This window comes from Aptenodytes patagonicus, chromosome 4 (genome assembly GCF_965638725.1).
Source record: "Aptenodytes patagonicus chromosome 4, bAptPat1.pri.cur, whole genome shotgun sequence".
NCBI classification, from domain to species: domain Eukaryota; kingdom Metazoa; phylum Chordata; class Aves; order Sphenisciformes; family Spheniscidae; genus Aptenodytes; species Aptenodytes patagonicus.
The window spans coordinates 2,848,076-2,868,832 of NC_134952.1; the positions used below are offsets into that span (position 1 = coordinate 2,848,076).

The 20,757-nt window shown below is 49.9% G+C and overlaps 1 protein-coding gene across 3 annotated transcripts; it reads left to right on the forward strand.

The window, feature by feature from the left end:
* Positions 1-488: 488 nt before the first annotated feature.
* PANK2 (pantothenate kinase 2) lies at positions 489-20,018 on the forward strand. Of its 3 annotated transcripts, none has more exons than XM_076335676.1 (7): positions 489-681; positions 10,407-10,759; positions 11,820-12,073; positions 13,121-13,297; positions 13,547-13,670; positions 16,127-16,252; positions 16,722-20,018. In XM_076335676.1, exons 1-7 carry the CDS (start codon positions 489-491, stop codon positions 16,770-16,772), a joined length of 1,278 nt encoding a protein of 425 aa, XP_076191791.1. In that variant the 3' UTR covers positions 16,773-20,018. The 3 variants fall into 3 exon arrangements, with proteins under 3 accessions (XP_076191791.1, XP_076191793.1, XP_076191792.1); XM_076335678.1 differs by lacking the exon at positions 489-681 and adding an exon at positions 5,936-6,056; XM_076335677.1 differs by lacking the exon at positions 489-681 and having other exon boundaries at positions 10,548-10,616.
* Positions 20,019-20,757: the final 739 nt, after the last annotated feature.

Here is a 20,757-nt window from a genome sequence, read left to right on the forward strand (position 1 = left end):
GCCATAGTTACCCGGCCTGTCAATCGGCCTGCCTTCTCCCGCCCCGACCGGGCGGCCGCCTCACGTCATTGGGCGGCTGTCGTGTCATTCTCTTTCCGAAGGAAAACCATAGGCCGACGCTGTCGCACGTCGACCCGCCCCCGCGGGCGCCCTGATCCCCGCCCCGTACCGGGCTCGCGCATTCGATTGGGCAGCCGCGCTTGTCACTATCCGCGGCCGAGCGCGGGGAGAGGGCCTGGCGCCCCGCTGCCGTCCGATCCCTGTCTCCCATTGGCGAAGCCGCCCGTCGCTCCGTGCGGCGGAGGGCGCGGGTTGGGGGCCGCCTCACGGCCTCTCCCGCCCCCCCGGGGCCGGGGGCGCGCGCGCCGCGCGGGGGGCCGTTTGGCGCAGGCGCGCCGGAGGCGGTGGCTGCGGCGGCGGCGGTGGCTGTGAGGAGCGCGGCGCGGCGCGGCGGGGCGGGCGGCCCATGGGGCCGGGCCGCGCTGCGGATGGAGCCGCTGCGCAATGGCGGCGGCGCGGAGGAGAAGCCGCGGCGGCGGGGGGGGGCAGCGGACGCCGGACCCCCGCGGCGGCGGAGCAGCGGCGCGGCGGGCGTTGACAGCGCGGCGGGGCCGCAGCCCCGCGAACGGGGCGGCTCCGTCAGCCGCCAGCGCCGGGACTCGGTCCGCAAGAACCGCCCGCGTGAGTGCGGCGGCGGGGGCGGGGAGGGGGGGGGGAGGGCGGCCGGCGGGGTCTGCGGCGGGGGCGGGGCTTAGGGAGGCGGGGCTTAGGGAGGCGGGGTCTAGGGGCGGGGCTGTGGGAGGTGTTTAAAGGGTGTCGGGTAGGGGCGGGGGTTATGGTAATGAGGTGGAGTGGGTGGGGCTATGATGGGTGGGGCCGGGAGGGGGCGGGGCTGAGGGAGCGGTAGGGGGGGAACGGGGCAGGGGGAAGACCAGCAGCGGGGTGAGGCGGGGAGGGCTGTGGGGACGCTGGGACAGCACGGTGGGGTGGTGACACGGGCCCGGCACGGCCGGTCTGGGGACGGCACGGTGGGGACACGGTGGGACGGTGACGGGGGCTCAGCAGGTTGGGGCGGAGGGTGGGACAAGCTGAGCCCCAGGAGCTCTGGGGGACTGAGGGCGAGACAGCGCCTGGGCTGGTGGGGCCGGAGGCGGGGGCCGTGGCGGGTACTGAGGTGCCCGAGCCGGGGACCTTGGAGCAGAGGGGGAGAGGGAAGGTCACCGGTAAGGACACGGAGGGGGAGGAGAAGGGGGACAGAAGGACAGACGGAGGGGCTGGGGTTTGCAGCCAGAGCCAGGGGGGGCGAAGGCTGCGTGGCTGGACTGGCAACGGGTGGAAGAAAAGCAATGGAGAGCAAAGAGGACGGTGTAAATTCTGGGAGGGGAGAACCCCGCAGGTCTGGCAGGGACTGGGTGCAGACCGAACCAGGCTCTGGAAGGAAAAAAAACCCTCCCCTGAACCATGTTTTTAAACACCGTATCGGAAGCGGTCCGTGGAGCGAGTTAGGTGCAAAATGGATGGCAGCCTTCATTTTGGCAGCAGCAGGAGCTGCCGTTCAGGTGGCTGTGGCTGGTGACTGACTTCAGCCATGTTTGCGGTGGAACGGAGCGATTATTTCTTTACTTGCGCTGGAGTCCTTCCTCTTGGAAGGAAATTGCCAAACCCTGAAAATGAGATAGCGTCAACGTAGTTCCCCGTTACCTCCGCAGCTATTAAAAGGATGTCGACAAATGAGTCCAGGCTGAAAACAGGGATCAAAACTCTCCTGCATCTCGTAGCAAGACTCGGTCTGTTGGCTGGCAATGCTGAGATACTATTGTTATGGTATTAATGTAAAGTTTTAAATAGTGTTCTTTCTCTTTTTGGTTGCTGGGAAGAAAGGAAGCTTCTCTTTTACCCTGTCTTAGTGTGAAAAATAGGAATTGTATCTCAAAAGACTCTCAAAGACGTTTGCTGAACTGGATGCTGCTTGCATTAATAATTTCAGGCGAGCGCTGCTCAGCAATGCTAACGTAGCGTCAGCTGCAAACCTGTGTTCCCTCGCCTCTCCCTTCCTTTCGTTTCCAGATTGTGCGAGGCTACAGGAGTGATCCCGCACCTGGAAGTGATTGTAGAGTTAATGTTAAATAACTGAGGTAGTTGCGGGGGTTTTGCTTGCTGAAGAATTAATAGGGTGAAAGAGAAATTTGGTGGAGGGGTGTAATGGCACTAGCGGTGGTGAGCATCCTTGTGCTTTAGATGCAGCAACGCCAACTTTGTATGTGAAAGTCCGCTTCTGTGGCTGTTGTTCTAAGGAAATCACAGCAAAACCCACCGATGGGAGCTGTGGGGTTGTTAATTAGAGACAGGCTAGTTAACAGGGTGCAGTCATCTGTAGGGAAATGAAGGAGATCTCTGGTATGAAAATTAGGGTGGACTTAGACGGAGCTACGCATTAGGTGATTATACTCTTATGCCTTGCCTGGGGGCAGTTTCTCTGTCTTCTGTGGAAAATGCGGATTGAAGTTGGCCGTTGAGGTTCTGTTTTGTTGCGGTAAAGTTAAATGCAGAGGCTGGCGTGGGGGACTCTTAGGAACACAGGTGTTCTGGCAGCTTCCAAGACAGGGTTTGGATCCAGCCTGGAAGGTCAGCGTAGTGCGATTCGGGATTACAGTGTAGCCTGTCTTTCCTAAATGATTTTTGTGATAATTGAAAGAGAAATGTACTGGAGCAAGTACGTCCCTTAATAGGGACAACGTCTGATGTCAGAGTAAATTACGTTTTGAAGTTAAAACGCTCGATCCCACCTTAAGGAAGATTCAAGCAAGCCTAAATGAAAGCAAGCCGCTTAATGGGCGTCTGATCAAAAATGTCCTACTTTAGCTCCCGCTTGTCTGCTGCTGGTATGTGGCAAACAAGCTCGGTGACCTTGAGGCTTGTCTTGCTGGCAGATGCCCTGGCAGATGAGCCCTGCTTCCCCAGGAATGAAAGGATTTCAGCAGGCTGCGGTTCAAGCTCGTGATCTTTCTTCCTCCGTAGTCGTCTGTCTGTACCAGTAATGTGCAGCGAGGACCGTTTCACTGCAGAGATCGGGGAAGGTCTGAGACCGAGGGGAATTAGATTGGATATATCTGAAATAACCTGACCTGCAACAGTACAACCGACGTCCGAGCTGCCTGCCTTCGTGCATCTCGGGCTATTAAATGTTTCTCGGTGCGCCTCATAGGAACTAAAGAGCTTTATCGCAGACGCCGTGATTTTCCATATGCCACAGGTAAAAGGAGGAGAAGTCAAGGACGCTGTTGCTCTCGGGAGGGAGTGAGAAGTATCCGTGAAAATGTTGTGAAGCAGAGATTTGTTGAAGTTCCTAGCTGCTTTGGAGTATTATGTTGGTGGGGTGTGAAGGGGAGCTTGACAGGATTATTCGTACAGGCAGAAATGGTAATACAGAAAAAGCTTTATCGCCTCCAGAGGCAATACAGAAGAATTCCTTTCTGGTAATGAATTATCGGTGCCGTTATTAAAGTCTACGCTTAAAAACTGGACTGGAAATACCCCGGATGAGTAAAGAGGATATTCACATTTGCATTTACTTGAACGTAACTGTGGGATACCAAATGGCTTGCTGTGGGTAGGTTTAAGTGCCAGGCATAAAACTGATGATGACCAGATTGTAACGAGCAGGGCAATATTTTGCTGTAATCAATCTTCCTTACGATAAGAGATATAGGTCAGCGATTCAGTTTGTCAGCTTCCCCCGCTCTCCTGGCTCTCCTGTGCTGCTGCAGTGCTCTTCTGAAAACCTGGCTTCCTTGACAGAGATGAGTTTAGGTTATTTAACAAAGGATGCCTCTCCTTCCTGCGGCCTGTTTGTTAGTTCTCTGAAAAAAAAAAAAAAAAATAACTTGTTTTGATGCTTTTGCCAGGCATCATCCATAATGTTTCACTGTTTGGCAAAAGGGGAGGGGAAGTAAGTTGCATGAAGTGTATTTGTATTGTAGGGTGTCCATGAATTCCAAAAGAAAGCCTGTACCTAAAATGTCCAGAAGAGCATCCTGCAAATAGTTTCTAAAAATGTATGCATGTGTGGTTTTTTTAAAAAAAAAAAAAGCATGTCCTCATCCGTTCTGTAGTCCTTTCAACTGATACCTTTTTTTTTTTAAAGTTTTAGTATTTTCTGTCAGAATCGTGCAAAGACGTTAACGTGCACATTGCTTTAAATTCTCAGTATACACAGTATGCAAGTAGAGGTACAAATAAAATACTGTTTTGGCAGCTCCGTTGCGGTACAAAATTCAAGCTTTGATTCTTAAGTACCTTTTTATGTTTTGGAATCGTGTACGAAATATGAATTCCTAGCAGAGCCTCTTTTTAGAGATGGGAGGATATGTAGACTTAGTGTCACTTTATATTAAATGCTGATGAATATTCGTTTTCCCTCCAGCTGTAAAATTTCTATCGTGGTATAACGCTATTAAAATGTAATGTTGACTATTTTAGAGTAAGCACAGAGGTGCTGTCATACGCTCAACTAAATCGTCAGTCTTCGTTGCTCCTCTGCAGGCTAATCTTTTTAGCTTCTGGTATAATTGGCTCATAACTTAAGGATCAGTCTGAAATACGACTTGAGCTGCTTGTCGTACGAAGAAAATCCACCATGGAGATCTTTAATTATATCGCCTCTTTCATCTTGATGCTTCTGCAGCTTCCAAAATAAGTCTGTTGAGGCTTTTTTATTTACATAGTGTCCAGTTTTATAAAGTAATTTACATAACAAATAAAGGCATCATATTTTTCTTGCCCCAAAGAGCTTGCAGTCTAACTCTAAAAGGGATTTGAAGATGAAGAGAGGGTGGCAGCTCTTGCTGTGGGAGCACCTAGTATCCCTGAGCTTTTCTGTGTGCGAGGTTATTTAGTGCTAGCTGTAAGCCCTTAACATTGTTTGGAGTCTGGTCTTTTGTTTGTTGTTGCGTATCCATAGATCTGCCCTTTAGAAGAAAGTTTATTTTTAAGAGGAAGAGCCCTATGTAAACCGCATGTATGAAAATGTACGTATCGAGCTGCTTTTTAAAAGTGTCTCTGCTAAGGGAGAACAGTACTTTGTCTGGCCAAAGGGTGAAGAATTTTTTTCTTGGAGAAAAGTTTGCTCTAAGGATGCTTTGTAACTGCTGTTGCAGTGTGTTGCGTTAGGGAAGCAAATGAAAACAAGGCTCGCCGTCGTGTGCCTGATCTGCTGAGTGGTGCCACGACCTTGCCAGCTCCTTAAGTCACCTTCTTCGTACCCTCGCTACTTTTCACGCTGAATACCGTTGGAGTTATTTTGTCTTACGCGATGATTGAGAGCGGGGTTAGTGGCTGTCATCGTGCTAACAAAGTCATACAGAGAGTTTCGTTAAGGAAAAGACTGTAGAAGGTTTTGAATGGAGAACAGTTCTGGCTTTGAGAAGAGGATTTCCTGCCTTTCTTGTAAGTGCCCAAATACCCAGGGAGAGACTAAACGCTTCCCGGAAGGTCCAGAGGTTCGCACCGCCGTGCCCTTCCCGTGCTCTGCCTGCGGGTTTCTCATCCTCCCCGTCGTTCTCGGGCTGGTAAGCCCTCGGAAAGGAGGGACGTGTGAGGCTCTTTCCCAGCACGGAGGGCTCCAAGTAGCAGCGGGGAGGCGGTGAAGAGAGGCAGCGTTTGCATTTTCTGCCTTGGCCATTAAAGCTGGCATCTTCTTGCGCTGGTTATTTCAGCAGAAGCTTCTGACTGAGAAAAATCAGCCTCCGGGCTGCCCAAAGGCTCCTGGATGCCACCAGTTCTCGCGCTGCTCTAGAACTGCCGTCTTCTGCAGCAGCTCTCTTGCAAAAAATGCTGCAGAGGCTTACAAGGGAGAGATCTCTGGATGCCTTTCAACTTGCACTGTAGATGCTGGGAAAAACCAGTGTTTTAAGAGAAACGTCGGTAGCAGATGGTGATGGCGTTCGTCCAAGAGAGCTTCCTCCTTCCTCCCTTTGAAGGCAGGGATTTTTCTAGTTCTCAGATACGGAAGAGCTGTTGCTGCCCTGCATGTTCGTGTTGGCTGACTTCCTCTAAGTGTAAGGGAAAAAAAAACGGTTCTCCACGTCGTTGAAATAATTTCTTCCTCTTGTTTGTGTGCCACACCCCTTTCCTACAGAAATGGGTCTGTAGGGGAAGTTTTGTCCCTGCCCCAGGTTATTTGAGTGCTCTGTGCAGGTTTTACTGCATAGAAAATCCTTTACGATATGGTAAAGAAGTGCTTAATTTTGAGCTAGCACACTTCTTCCTTGGATTCGTAACCTGTGGCTGGGATGTATGTAACGAGAGATCCATAATTAAGAATCATTTGGTTGAAGTTAATTACCTTAATAGGCTATCTTTTAGAATTTATCCCTGGTGACTCACTGAAGGTGTAGCCGAGCTGTTGGCAGATGGAGAACACCAGCTGCTCCGTGCAGAGGTTTTCTGCAGCTGGTGCTGCACGGGTGTGTGGAGCCAGCTCCGGTCTGAGGCCGTGGCCCTGCACGGGGGGTCGGATGCTCTTTCCGCGGCCAGCTGGGATTCAGCGGGGCCGGTGCTGAGTGAAGACTAGTAAGCCCTGAGCCCAACCTGACTGCAGTTTACACCAAGCTCTGCAGGCATCGTTCCTGCTTCCCCGTTAGCCATGTCTTCTGGCGTGCGAGACGGTGGATAACTGGCGTGGTTTAACCCCACGCCTGATGTTCTGCTAGTTCAGTGGCGGCTATAACACCTAAATAAAAAGTAAATTTATATATATTAAAAAAATGAAGGTCCTGAGGGCGCTGAGAATGAGCTGGGGTGAAGTTTCTAAGGAGCTGCTACCTTTTTTTTGTGACTAGGAAAGCTTCCTAAACTGATGGACCGAGTTGGTGATTCTCGTGCCCTAAAATCTGAGGGGGCACGTGTGTGTGTGTGTGTCCCTGAATGTAGGAGCTTGGTGTGTGAAATTCACAACCAACTTTAAAATGAATTAGTGTTATTCTACTGAACAAATGCATGTACTACCAGCTGAGTGTCTACTCTGAAGTGGAAGCCTGTTAGCTTGCGATGAAGCAGCCCGTATGGCATTTTCAGTTACCTGGCTTCAGTGGGGCGCCGTGCCTTAGTTTTTCATAGAATCGTTAAGGTTGGAAAAGACCTCTAAGATCATCGAGTCCAACCGTCGACCCAACACCACCATGTCCACTAAACCATGTCCCTAAGCGCCTCATCTACACGTCTTTTAAATACCTCCAGGGATGGGGACTCCACCACTTCCCTGGGCAGCCTCTTCCACTGTTTAACCACTTTTGGATGCTTTTGTGCTGCACCTCAATGAGGGCATCTCCGAGACCCCGTCCTCTGCTCTCTCCCTGTTTTCACCCTTGCGTAGCCTGGCAAAGTGAGGTTGGGGAGAGGATTGCTGTCTCTAAATACGAGAGTGGGGGTGCTTTAAAAAAAAGAAAAAAAAATGCAGGCTTCATAATGCAGAAAAAAAATTGCATGTCCTGACAGGAATAAATACATTCCAGAAATCAAAAGGAGGTTTCCCAGCACCAGGGCAGGAGGTTTCTGGAACCAATCCCTTCGTCAGAGCAGAGACAACAAAGCAGCCGAGTGCTTTTAAGATTGGGAAATCTGTGAAAAGGGAGTGTGGGATGTCAGTGACTACGACAGACAGGAGAAGACTTGGATGAGTAACGTGGGAAGCCTCTTCCTGTTCCTTCCCTTGCGTAGAGCTTGTTAGTTTTCCAGCAGGGTTTAAGCAGTATGGAAGAGCACAGTGAACGTGGGGAAGCTGGTTTTAGTGATCATATACATGAACTGGGTATTAAAATAGAGGGGTGTTTACCAGTTGCAGTCACTGGAGGGACCGGAGCAGCAGCAGAAGGCTCTGGTTTGCCTGCCAGTGGCCTATTTTTACCTGTGTGACGTTGGTGGTATTTTTATTGCTTCTTCTCTCAATAGCAGGGCATGATCCTTGTTCAAAGCATTTTTCTGCAGTAGTTAGTTGATAAATCTAGGACTTTGATTCAAAGAAAGACAAAATACTTCGAGGGGCTCCTATTCTGCCATTAATACGGGGACTGCTGACGTACGGATGTATGTGCCACATTGGAGATGGCTGTAATACCGCATCAGGTGGGCCTGTGCGCAGGTTTTTAGGTTTAAGGTGTCAGAAGAGCAGGCGAGTGAAGCAAGCGGACGCTCGGTGGGTTTTGTTTGCTGTCCTGATGCCTGCCACGCAGAAGTAGAGCGTCCATCTCCCTGTTGGAGTGGTCGTGGTCTCTGACTTCTGTTTGCCAGCGGGGGAAGATGCAGCAGCTCAGCTGCTGTTGCCGCACTCCTCCATGGCAAGGCCCTTTCTTTTGGGGGTACAGAAATCCTGGAGTTTGTCCCGCCTTTCCCTTCGCTTATACTCCGGGGTCTTGGACTCCCCTTCCTATGAGGGTGTTCCTCCTGGTCTGGTGTCCCCAGGGGTATGGTTCTCCTCACGTTGCATGATGACGCCCGGGCAGCCAACGTTCCTCTCTCGAGAAGTAACTTAACTGTCTAATTTAGCTATAGTAAGGTTTGCTTGAGGGAGTCTTGAAATAAGATGCGTATGCTAAGCTTTCCTCCAAGTAAAGCACTTGGTAGACTTCCCATCCTGAAATGCTGATGGAGTTTGCAGTCCTGAAATTCATTTAAGGAGTGCGCAGTGAGAAATTGTCCGAAGTCCTTGAATTGCTCCCGCTTTCTCCCTCCATTGGGCTGTGATGCAGATTTCTCTCTCTCTCATTCGTGAACGGTTGTTTTTACGTCTGTTCTTGTTTGAAGTAAATGCATTAGAAATAGAGGATGATCGAGATTTGGGCGTGCCTCCTAAAACAGAGTTTGCATCTTCTCTCAGGATTTCTTTTGGTGACGGTTGGGGGTGGCCTCTATGGAAATAGATAAAAATAACTCAGTGGTTATTCATGAACGTGGGTAGCTGATGGCTCTAGCAGCTCCTGGGGAACTGTGATGCTCTGAAAGGGCCTGTCTTACCTCCGCTCTGTGCAGCGACCAAGTTAACCCGCCGAGGGGAGAATACATCATCTTCAAACGTGTGCTTGCCTGTCGGGTTTCTGGCTTTTCAAAGATCGTTTGGTCTGGGAGTGAGTTCCCCTCCTGCCCCTGAGTTGCTTTCTTTGCTGTCCAGCTTGCTTAAGTGCTGCCTCTGGGTGTTTGGGTGTTGCTCTCTGACTGCTTAGTGCTCCTGCAGCTCGCGCGGCGGGGCCTCGGCGTGCATCTCCTGCGCTGCTGGGACGGGGGGGGGACAAGGAACATGCTCTCGCTTGGGCGACTCTGCGTTCTGGGGATGGCTGCTGCTTCCCCGAGTTTAACCGGAGGGGTGCCCGCTTTCAAATGGCGGTAGGAACGAGGGCTTCTTCGTGTTGCACGCTTATCTGTCTGCAGATAAGCAAACATATATTGCAAAAATGACAGTAGCACGTTATCATGCCTGTCTCTGACATGTAAGAATTTTGCTAAAACCCGAGATCCTTCTTTCCAGAGGAACGTTAGTAACATCTATGCTGCATTCAGGTTTATTTTCTAAACATTCCTTTTTTCTTTTTGGAAAAAAACGTAAGGGTTTAATCCTGCTGCCGTAAGCCATAACATCTGGCTACATTTTTCTCTTTGCTCTGGAGCCGATGCATCTTGTTAGCTCTAGTCTACCCTTTAGCTCGTTAATAGTAATATTAATCTGTTCCAGTTCTCAGCTCTAATCGCAGATTCCATCTGATCAGGGTTTTCTCTTGATCATTTCCAAGCAGCTCATTATCTAATACAGCTGTAAATGTTGCTGGGCCTGACACTAATGCATATTTTGTACCACGGGGGAATTTGACTAATAAAATAATCCAATTAGACATTTGTTTTTGTCTCCCTGGGGCATCTTAGATTACTTGTCTACCTCAGTTATGTCTTGTAATTAGTTAATGTTTGTACACCCCTTTGATGTAAAAGCACTGGTATTATCCTTGGCTCTGGCTCTGGATCAGAACTTTATAAAAGAAATAGCTGGGGATTAAAATTGCAGCAGTATCTAGCGGGTGTACGGATACCGTCAGACCTGTGCTTGTCCGTATCTTCAGTGCTGCGTGGTGGTGGAAGTATTTTGAGGATTGCGTATCAGGTGTTGGGAGCTCCTGAACACGAGGTGTCTCAAAACAGGAGTTCAGTCTGTGTACAGAGGAGTCTCGGCCACGTTTGTCAAAGACAGACCAGACTGCTAACGTTTGTTTTCCGCTTTAGAAATGAATAGATCAAACGGGCCTGCATTTTGGAGTCCCTAGAGAATTGCATGAATTAATTCAGTTTTTAAGTGTTTTGCTGGTGGTATGACAGTATCAAACCCTGTTTCTTTTTCTCCACCCTCCCCCCCCTTCTCTCTTTAGTCTTTCCTTGGTTTGGCTTGGATATTGGAGGGACCTTGGTCAAACTTGTTTATTTTGAACCAAAGGACATCACCGCTGAAGAGGAGGAGGAGGAAGTGGAAAATCTCAAAAGCATCCGCAAATACCTGACATCAAATGTAGCCTACGGATCTACAGGCATTCGGGATGTGCACCTTGAACTAAAGGACCTTACCCTGTGTGGACGTAAAGGCAATCTGCACTTTATACGCTTTCCTACTCATGACATGCCTGCTTTTATTCAAATGGGAAGCGAAAAACACTTCTCGAGCCTCCATACTACCTTATGTGCCACGGGAGGTGGAGCGTACAAATTTGAGCAGGACTTTCGCACAGTATGCATTTTTGGCTTCTATACGATTAGGCTCTGGTAGTGAAATTTTTTTTTAAAGCTTAAAACTAGAACACTCGCTCTGCAGACTCTAAAACATCTCTAAATCTTAGCTTTGGAAGAGTATACCTAACTCAAATTAAACTTGGTTCGGGAAACAGCATGTGGACTCAAGTTCGCATCTCCAAATTCAGATACTTTCTTTCCTGAAAGTGCATGTAACGTTCCTGTAACTAAAATTATGCACTAACTTCCATGGCGTGTGCTCTTACAAGACTTTCTCTGTGTCATTAATCTCTGATTATGCTGATCTCGGTCTTGTGGGTTTTTTTCCCTCATTGCTGTCTTTCACACGCTTAGTATTTGTTTTATCGTTCCTTTGCTCATGTGGTTTCATTTCTAACACACATGCGAGCGAGCTGATTGAGGTTCAGTCAGATTTGGTGGTAAATTAACTGAAAGGAGGTTAGTAGTTGGGATTTGACATCATCATGTGGCTTCATTATAAGTTTGATTCTCGTTCACAGGTGAAAACACGTGTGATAAATACTTTGTTTAACCAGGGCTTGAAAAAGTGCCTCAAATAAAGAGGCTTTTTGTGCAGTCAAGGCAGTGACACGAGGGGAAAACAATTTCATAACTTACTCTGTTTTCTGGGTGGTTTTTTGGTTGTGGTTTGGGGGGGGGGGATTTTTTTTTTTGGTCCAACAGTTAAGTCCCTTCTCATTTTTCTTTGTTTTTCATGCTAATGCCTCAGAGTCAGGGCCTCAGTCAGGCCCGTGGAAGTTGATCCGGCGTCTGCGGATCCAGCTGTTCGTTTCCCCGCGCTCCCACGTCTGCACACTGTAGGGCCGGGGTAGTCAGCAGTCCGTGTGCGCGGGGAAAGACGGAGCCCTCCTCTGATCTGTGCTTCTCTCTCAGCCACCACGGGGAGCAGTGGAGATAGCTGAATTCAGCTGGCAGGGAACGCGTTTTTCTAGCCCTGAGCGTAAACACTTCAGATCCCTAGCTACTTCTTGAATATTCTTCCTTCTTTTTTTTTTTTTTTTTTTTTTCCCCACCAGATGGGTGACCTTCAGCTCTGTAAGCTAGATGAACTCGATTGCCTTATTAAAGGAGTTTTGTACATTGATTCAGTGGGATTCAATGGACGTTCGGAGTGCTACTATTTTGAAAACCCGACGGATGCTGAAAGATGTCAGAAGCTCCCGTTCAACCTGGAGAATCCGTATCCTCTCCTTTTGGTGAACATTGGCTCAGGGGTCAGCATTTTGGCTGTGTATTCAAAAGAAAACTACAAACGGGTAACGGGCACCAGGTGAGTGCTGGGGGGGGGTAAATTCACTTTGAGTTTTATTTTAGAATCTGGAATGTATTTCTGCATTGTCGACGGCGTTTTCAGGGACAAGCTGCATTAAAGGTGGCGAGTTGAATGACTGAGCTGCTGCTTTCACTGCCATCCCTCATTTCTGCCGACAAAGATCCCTCCTGGAAGAGAGATTCCGAATTTCATGTTTTGGTTTCCTTACTGCAACCAGTCTCTTTAATCCCTACAGCAGGGCAACTGAAAAAACAGCTTCTAAACTGTTTGGTTTTATTTGCCACCAGAGAGATGCCATAGTTTGGGATTATCCCAAATATACTTATAATGATCACGTTAACAACTGTTAGCTTTGATCCCAGCAGTAGAGATTTGCATCCTGACTGCCGAAAGTTACCTTACTTTGGTGGAAGGGATGCTGGCACGGCAGTAATTCCCCAGAGAGCTGCTGGACTGCTGCAGCGACCCTTCTTGAAGATGTGGCTCTTGTTGCCTGGCAAAGCCAAAGAGCTCTGTGGCTTTAAGCTTTCCTGAATTTCCTGAAAGTTAGCAATAATAATTAAAAAAACCCCACAGTACAGATCTTAGTCTTGCTACACGTCACTGTTGGCATGTGCGCACAGTAAAGTGAACAGGACATAGTTTTTTTTTCCCCTGAGTTCTGAATAGCTGTGCCCTAATACTCCAGTTATCCCTCAGGACTAATATTTATTTTAAGATTGACTTCTCTGAGTGCTGGGAAGAAGGTGGGTATTGTAAAATAAGAAAATGAATTTCTCATTTAGAAACATGCCCTCTGCAGAAGGCTGTGAGGGCGTGGGATTCCTTACAGGCTGTAAGTTATTTGAAAGTAACAGATTTAAAGAAAACTGCTGCTCTTCCGAGATTGCTCTCACTGAAAAGAGAAGGAGCTGAAGGAATGGGGCAACCTGAGCTGACCGAGCGTAGCTGAGTGATCCGAGCTTTCGGCGGAACGAGCCATTTTCTTTCTTTCCGTCTCTTTAGAAGCAAGGCAGGTGACTTTCATTTTGCTTTATGCTGCAGCCTCGGAGGGGGAACCTTTTTTGGTCTCTGCTGCCTTCTTACCGGTTGCTCCACCTTTGAAGAGGCCCTAGAGATGGCGTCCCACGGAGACAGTACCAAAGTGGACAAACTAGTGCGGGACATTTACGGAGGAGACTACGAGCGATTCGGATTGCCGGGCTGGGCTGTAGCGTCCAGGTAATGACTTGACTGATTTTTATTTTCACGGGAGGTTCTGCAAGGCTGAAAAACTGGATTTACGTCTCTTAGGAGAGCTACCGTTCCTTCTGCTGTTCTGTTTTACCAGGTCTAAGTTACTGATAGCAACGCTTTTTAAAGTTAGAAAGAAATACTTCAAGATGAGTCACTTTGGTTAAATTAGCAGTTCCCATTTTCTCCTGGAATGCTGATGCAAACGGACCTTTAACCCGAAAACTCTCTTTACAGCTTTGGAAACATGATGAGCAAGGAGAAGCGGGAATCTGTCAGCAAAGAGGACCTCGCGAAGGCTACTTTAATAACCATCACTAATAACATTGGCTCCATAGCACGGATGTGTGCGCTCAATGAGGTATTAAGGGGACATCTGTTTCATTGCTTCTTGTCTAAAGCATCACTCGTGCTACTGTCACGCAGTACCTCTGTCCCTGCATGTGCTTCTGTAGATGCCTGTTTGTACTCGTCTTTTTGGATGTTCAGTAAGTCGTCATCCGCTCGTTTTGGATTCTTCGGTGAATTTTGTCCTTGCTCGTCTGTGTAGTTTGAGGCAGATCGTTGTGCTGTGAACGGAAGAGCTGTGAATGAATTAGGGTTTGGCTGTTGGTCTCGGTCCTCTGCTTCGTCAGGAGTTAAACGGCTTCTCTGCGGTGGTTTGAGGAACGGTAGGTGTGCGATAAACTACGGCTCTTGGGACCGCTGAGAGAGAAGGAAAGGTGGGGCCGAGGGGCGTAGAGGCTGGATACCTTTCCTGTGTTGTTTTTACGAGTTGCTCTCGATTTCTTGGTCAGGCCCCACCGCTTCCACGGCCGTTCCTGTATCTCTGTGCTTTCAGCTTCTTTACAGTGCTGCCTTGTTGCATTCATGTCAAGCAGCATTGTACAGGGCTATGAAAGAACAGAGACATGCTCTCCACTCCATTCTGAGCCTGTTCCCGTGGGGTGGGCTGACGGGGTGAAGCATCCACCCGACTCCTGTCGCTGTTGGCAGGTGCTTACGGTTTACCTTCATTTCCTCCTGAAACGAGGCGAGATTTTATTATAAACAGCCTTGCCCACAACGCATCTGCTGAGTCCTCACCGGAGTACCCAGCTGAGTGCAGAGAGGATGCTGAATAGTTAGGGGAAAGCGTTAATGAATGTGGGGACGGAAGGGAAATCCGTAGAAGGACGCGAGTGAAGGAGCAGGTAGGACTTGATCCTGATTCCTCGGTCAGAGGAGGAACTGAAAATTATTTTCTTGTTGGAGAGCAAGAAAGCTTCAGAGTTCATCACTTGGCTCAGGAGAACTATTTTGGGATTGAAAAGTTTGGCTGGAAGTCTGACTTAAATCCAAATCTCACTACTTGGTGTTGGTCTTTTTCCTTTCTTTCAGAATTGTGTTGGTTATGGGTTTCTAAATCTTCTTTTTCTCCCCCCCCAGATGAACAGTAGAGAGCCTTTCAGCTTCTTTAATGATGAGTCAAAGGCTGGAGTTGCGGGGAGAGAGAGGAGATGGCACTTGATGATCAGTGTTCCTAGCCAGTGTAAGGATCTCATAGCAAAAAATCAACCGTTCTATTCAAATTCCTGAGCTAGAAAGGCTGTAGTTACACTGGTGGATTTCCGGGTAGTGTGGAAGAGTCTGAAAAAAACTGTCTTAAAATGACCTGACTGGTACCGCTTTCTGACAGAGTTGTGGATGTTTATAATGTTCTGCAGATCCTGTCCGACACTTTCAGCAGTCACTTAATTCATAGAATCATGGAATCGTTTAGGTTGGAAAAGACCTTTAAGATCATCGAGTCCAACCGTTAACCGAACACTGCCAAGTCCACCACTAAACCATGTCCCTAAGCACCTCATCTACACGTCTTTTAAATACCTCCAGGGATGGGGACTCCACCACTTCCCTGGGCAGCCTGTTCCAGTGCTTGACAACCCTTTCGGTGAAGGAATTTTTCCTCACATCCAATCTAAACCTCCCCTGCCGCAACTTGAGGCCATTTCCTCTCGTCCTATCGCTTGTTACTTGGGAGAAGAGACCGACCCCACCTCGCTACAACCTCCTTTCAGGGAGTTGTAGAGAGCGATGAGGTCTCCCCTCAGCCTCCTCTTCTCCAGGCTAAACAACCCCAGTTCCCTCAGCCGCTCCTCATCAGACTTGTTCTCCAGACCCCTCACCAGCCTCGTTGCCCTTCTCTGGACACGCTCCAGCACCTCAACGTCCTTCTTGGAGTGAGGGGCCCAAAACTGAACACAGTATTCGAGGTGCGGCCTCACCAGGGCCAAGTACAGTTTTTTTGTCTTTCGGCGTAGTCTCCGGCCCCTCCCAGTGCAGCTCCTGACCATCTCAGCGCGCCCTTTCTGATCTCACCTTGCTCTTCTGAACCGTCTCTTGCTGCTGCCAGACCCCGAGCCGGCTCGGTGTCATCTCTTGCTTGCAGATCGGCTCTTCTGGGTCCAGTTTTAAGATTCTAAATTCAGAAAGCTGCAAATGCGTGATAACTCTTCTCTCCGCAGCTCCCATCCCCACTCACCGAGGCGGTTACGCTCCTTAGCTGCCAGGAACAGCTATTTGGGGTGATGCGGTTTCTCTGGATCTCGTTGCTTTAGTGTCAAGCGGTGACTTCCCTCCGCTTTCAGCTGGTTGTTCTTCATCAAGTCTCACCGGAAAATGTATTTGAAAAGCTGCACGTGACATTTTTACAAGGCACCATAAGTGTAACTTCTTTCTTCTTACTCTAAGGTGGGGCTTTCATCGTCGCAAGCAGAAAATGGAATTTAGCCTTAATGTTCCTTTTTATTTTTTTTTTTCCCTTAATACTTGCAGAACATCAATCGGGTGGTGTTCATTGGCAATTTCCTTCGGATCAATACCATTTCAATGAGGCTTCTGGCATATGCTTTGGACTACTGGTCGAAGGGACAGTTAAAAGCACTTTTCTTGGAACATGAGGTGAAATTACTTTCTGTTTTGTCTCGTGTAAAAAGGAAAAGCCTTTGGAGGCTCTGGAAACAGCCGCCTGGAGTCCGTAGCTGTCGGTGTTACACACTGTGCAGCAGGTTCCCGGTGCTTTGTTGCTACAGCCACAAAGTTGCTACAGTTACTGCAGTGCCCAGCGTAGGGCCACAAAAAACGTGTGTATCGTTCCAGTAGTTAATATAAGAATTGTTTACTACCAAGCTCGTCTTGCTTGTGAACTTTCTTTTAAGACCATTGACAGTAGAGGTGATTCTGTGCAGCTCTGCTTTCCCATGTAGCAATTACAGTTAGAGTCTGTTTTGTAACGTACCGACCTGTAGTTATTTCTTCCCACCATCTTTTACGAGTCGTTAAAATCACACCGCATGGGTAATGTTCTTGCCTCAGGCGCGTGCCCGTGGTTTGAGGTTTTAATCGATATTCCCGTCTGTTTGCTCTTCAGGGTTATTTCGGTGCAGTCGGCGCTCTTCTGGAACTCCTGGATTCAGCCTGACGCGGTGCAGGTCCTGCACGTTGGACCGAGGAGGTCGGGGGCGCTTCCTGGGTCGCAAAGCCCGTGTTTCGCTTCAAAGCCATCCGTTCGCTGACTGTTACACTAATTGTGCGTGACCTAATGAGAAAAGGAGAGGACTGTTGCGTTTCTGTCTGTAAACAGTTGAACCCAATCTTCAGTTACAGCGCGGGTTTGTTCTGAAGGAGTGTATGTGCAGGTGCAAGCGCCGCCTTCCGTCTGCGTGTCTGGAGCATCTGTAGGGCAGTTAGTCGCTGACGTCAAATAGCCCGTTTTATGCAGTCTTTACATATGTTTAATGGTGGTGACGTAATAGCGGACTTGCACTCTGTTCCCCCCCCATCGAGATTCCTCTGAGTGCCGAATGCCTACCCCGCTCGCAGTTTATAGAGTTCAGCTGCCGCGTTTTATGTTCCGCAAACGAAAGGCATCGCGTTCCCGTTACGTGGTAAATTGTCTGTAAAGGGGAAAGGACGTCGGCACGGCCCTGGCGCCGAAAAACCATACGGACCGCTTCTGCCGCCTCTGAACCGTACAGCGGCCTGTCAGACGCCGTTGCGCTGTCGGTGAGGCTTTACTCCTGGTGTCGCAGTTTCTTACCTATGTATAGCAGAGACGAAAGGTAAGGCACAAGTCCTGTGTCTCGGGTTGGTTCCGACCGCAGCCTGTAACGCTTCCGTACTGCCCACGATGCCCTTCGCGACGTGCCGTAGCGCTGGCATAGCGTTAGGAGCGTCCGTCGGCCTCTGACCTTGAGATCTGCTGGAAGCAAATTTGAAGGTGAAATAGCGGGGTTTGGGTTTGGGGTTGGTTTGTTTGTGGTTTTTTTTTTCTGTGTTGTAAAACTCGGCTGCATATAACTGTACCAAAGAGATGGCTTTTTCTTTCAGTCATACGCTTGGGATCTTCTCTGTAATGTTCCATTTCGTGTTTATTAATTGCTACACTGTAGTTTCCAGGGGAGACCTCTCCTTCCCGTACGCGCGCTGTACTCTGCTCTGTTTTCTCTGTGCGTGCCGTCTTGCATACAGCCTGCAAACCGGGTCGCTGCAGCTTGGAACCCCTCAAGACCTCAGGGTGTGGATTTCGAAGTGGCTTGCTGCACGCTGAATAAACGATCTCTCAAAGCGACAGAGGTGCCGATAGCGGCCAGCAGTTTAAAAAAGAAAAGCGGCACGGATGCGGTTTGTGATCTGACCTTCCTTCCCCGTCTCTCTGCTTCGCCCTGCTCTTTGCGGAAATTCTTCCCAGACTTGGATCTTGCGTGGCGAAACGCACGAGGTCCCCAGCGAGAAGGGTGTCCGGGTTCTCTTGGCCGTGCTGCTGGCGTCGGTTACCGTCGTGTCACCGCGCTCCAGTCAGGGAGCGGGAAAGAGCTGCTGTTCTGAAGAGCCATCTGCCCCTTCCCTCCCTGACGCGTCCCTTAAAGGCAGATACTGCTTCAGAGTGTTCTCTGCCACGGGGCGCTCTGCCTTCCCGGCTGAGCAGCTCAGCCGCGTGTAGAAGCCGTCCTTCCGTCGGCGGGGCGAAGCGGTCTCTCGCGAAGACGGATCGCTGCGGTTCGCGCTTGTCGGGGTTTACCCCAGAACAGCAGGACGACTGTCACCCTGACTCGGACACACCTTGCAAAGTCGTGGTTTCTTTTCAGATCGGTTGGTTTTCAGCCCGCTGATCCCCGCGTGCGTTTGGACGACGGAGCGCAGTGCTGGACAGCCTGTGCCCGTTGGGTAGCTTGCGGTTTGGCTGCGGTAACGCGCGGTAGAGGTGCGGGAGCAGCGCAGCAAGTCGCGTCCGGCTCTACACGCTGCTGCAGGCCGAGATCCGAGTACTCGCAAGGTGCTCCGCAGCTCGCTGGGCTCCTTGTGTGGTACCCGCCTCTCGTTTGGGCCTGAAAAAGGAAGGAACTATGAATTTGGAAGATTAGGTCCTGTGTGATGTTCCTGCCCTGTCAGCTCTGCTGGGTAAGTGTTCCAGACAGCAGACGCGGCATAAAGCAAGGCATTGTCCAAACTTCAGGTGACTGTGGGCCTGGAACTTCCTGAACGCATCCAGTAATTGGACGACAACAATAAAATGGAGGGGGGAAAAACAGAGAGTCGTCTTCGCGTGAAAGGTAATCTTTGCTGCGTGCTGTCTGCGGAAGAAAATTTTTGTGCTTTTCCTGCAGCATAGTGGAGGTTTCGGTTGTATCCCGCCCTGCGTTCGATATAACGTGGTACTTCCAGGGGTGAGGGGTTTGAGCAGGATAATACAGTCATGGCGTGGTTTGGGTTGGAAGGGACCTCTAAAGGCCATCTCGTCCAACCCCCCTGCCGTGGGCAGGGACATCTGCAACTAGAGCAGGTTGCTCAGAGCCCCGTCCAACCTGACCTGGAATGTTTCCAGGGATGGGGCATCCACCACCTCTCTGGGCAACTGTTTGGGATCTGTTGCATCTGAGAGCTCATTTATTCTTCGTTTCTCGTGAAATCCCACAAAAGATCCCCCAAGTAGGTGTATTAAAAACAACTCCTCTTCCGAATATTTGATTGTAGGCTTTCGCTCGACTTAACTCTTTCTCTACCATATAAAATGTCATACACAGCACGTAACCGGCTGCCGTTTCGGCCGGGTCACCCGCCCTCACGGTCGAAACTCAGGCCCTGGTTTGGCACAGAAACAGGCTTTGGCTTCTTGAAACGTCCGTGTGCCCGCTTGGCTCCTTGGTGTAATGCTTCACTGACGCACCGGGCTGGTGCGGGCTTATCGGATTTAATTTACACAGACCGCGTCGGTGTGGGGAGGGTACGTAAGCCTCCTCTGAATCCTCGTACTACGCAGAAGAAGGGTTGTTTGGTTTTAGTAGCGGTAGCCTTCGGGAGCTGAAGACTGACGGAAGGAAGAAGCTACCTTGAAATGATTCTGTTACGCAGAGGGGAGCTGAGGAACCTCGACAGAGCTGAGAAGCCTCCGCAGCAGCCCGGGGCAAGAAGTCCCCGCCCTGAGGTGCCGGTGCGGGTGCTGGGCCGGCGTCCCTGGGAGCAGCCTCCCGCGGGTTTCCCGGTGTTCATTCTGCACACGTGTGTGTGTGTGTGTGTGTGTAACTCCTTTTTTCCGCGGATTTTGGGTAGTTCCTGCGTGCTCTGATGTCCGACACCAAAGCCCCTGATGTGTTTTGTGTATTTTTTTTGTAAATTTTTTTTTTTCTTCTTGTAATAAAATATTACAGTTATTTTTATATACTCGAAACTCTTCTCTCTGTCTCATTCTTCCATCAAGACCATGCTGGTGGAATGGGTGTAAACGAGTCCTTCCAGTTGATTTTCAGAAGCTCATTAAAAACACCTGCAATCTTTGGTTACTTTTCACTCCCCGCGTGTTCTGGTCTCTGGAAATGGGTTGCATTTCAAAGCATGTTAATGGAGGGGAGAAGACCACCAAAACCTCAGTATTTGCCTGTTGCTGGTAGTGAGGAGCCCTTCTCGACCCCGCGGTTCCCCTTCTCGACCCCGCGGTTCCCCTTCTCGACCCCACGGTTCCCCTTCTCGACCCCGCGGTTCCCTTCTCGACCCCGCGGTTCCCTTCTCGACCCCGCAGTTCCCCCCTCGACGCTCAGTTCCCCCCTCGACGCTCGGTTTCCCTTCTCGACGCTCGGTTTCCCCCCCGGGCTCGTAACGTTTTTAACCAGGTACCTTAAAAACGGGGGGCTGAACCGGGTTCGACTGAAAGCCGAAGGCGAGCACGGCTCTGCGCTGCTGGGAGAAGGTGGGTTTGCGTTCGACTTGGGTTGGGTCTGGGCTAATTCTCGCCGCTTGGCTTCAAAGCCCCGAGGCTTTCCGCGGGGTATCGCACACCGTTGATAGCGGCAGCAGGCTCCCAGCACCGGTGGGTCCAGAGGGAGGGGGGTCTCTAGCATCGTTCCAGGGCAAATTGCGGCGGTTTAGGGTTTGATGAAAGACTCCTTCGGCGGTAGGTGACGCTCGGTGCT

Bases quoted from the DNA above. Each gene is read 5' to 3' on its own strand.
- PANK2 (XM_076335676.1), top strand. From the start codon at position 489: ATGGAGCCGCTGCGCAATGGCGGCGGCGCGGAGGAGAAGCCGCGGCGG. The intron at 10,760-11,819 runs GTATGCATTTTT...TTTCCCCACCAG, and splicing joins TTGAGCAGGACTTTCGCACA to ATGGGTGACCTTCAGCTCTG. The intron at 16,253-16,721 runs GTGAAATTACTT...TTTGCTCTTCAG, and splicing joins CACTTTTCTTGGAACATGAG to GGTTATTTCGGTGCAGTCGG.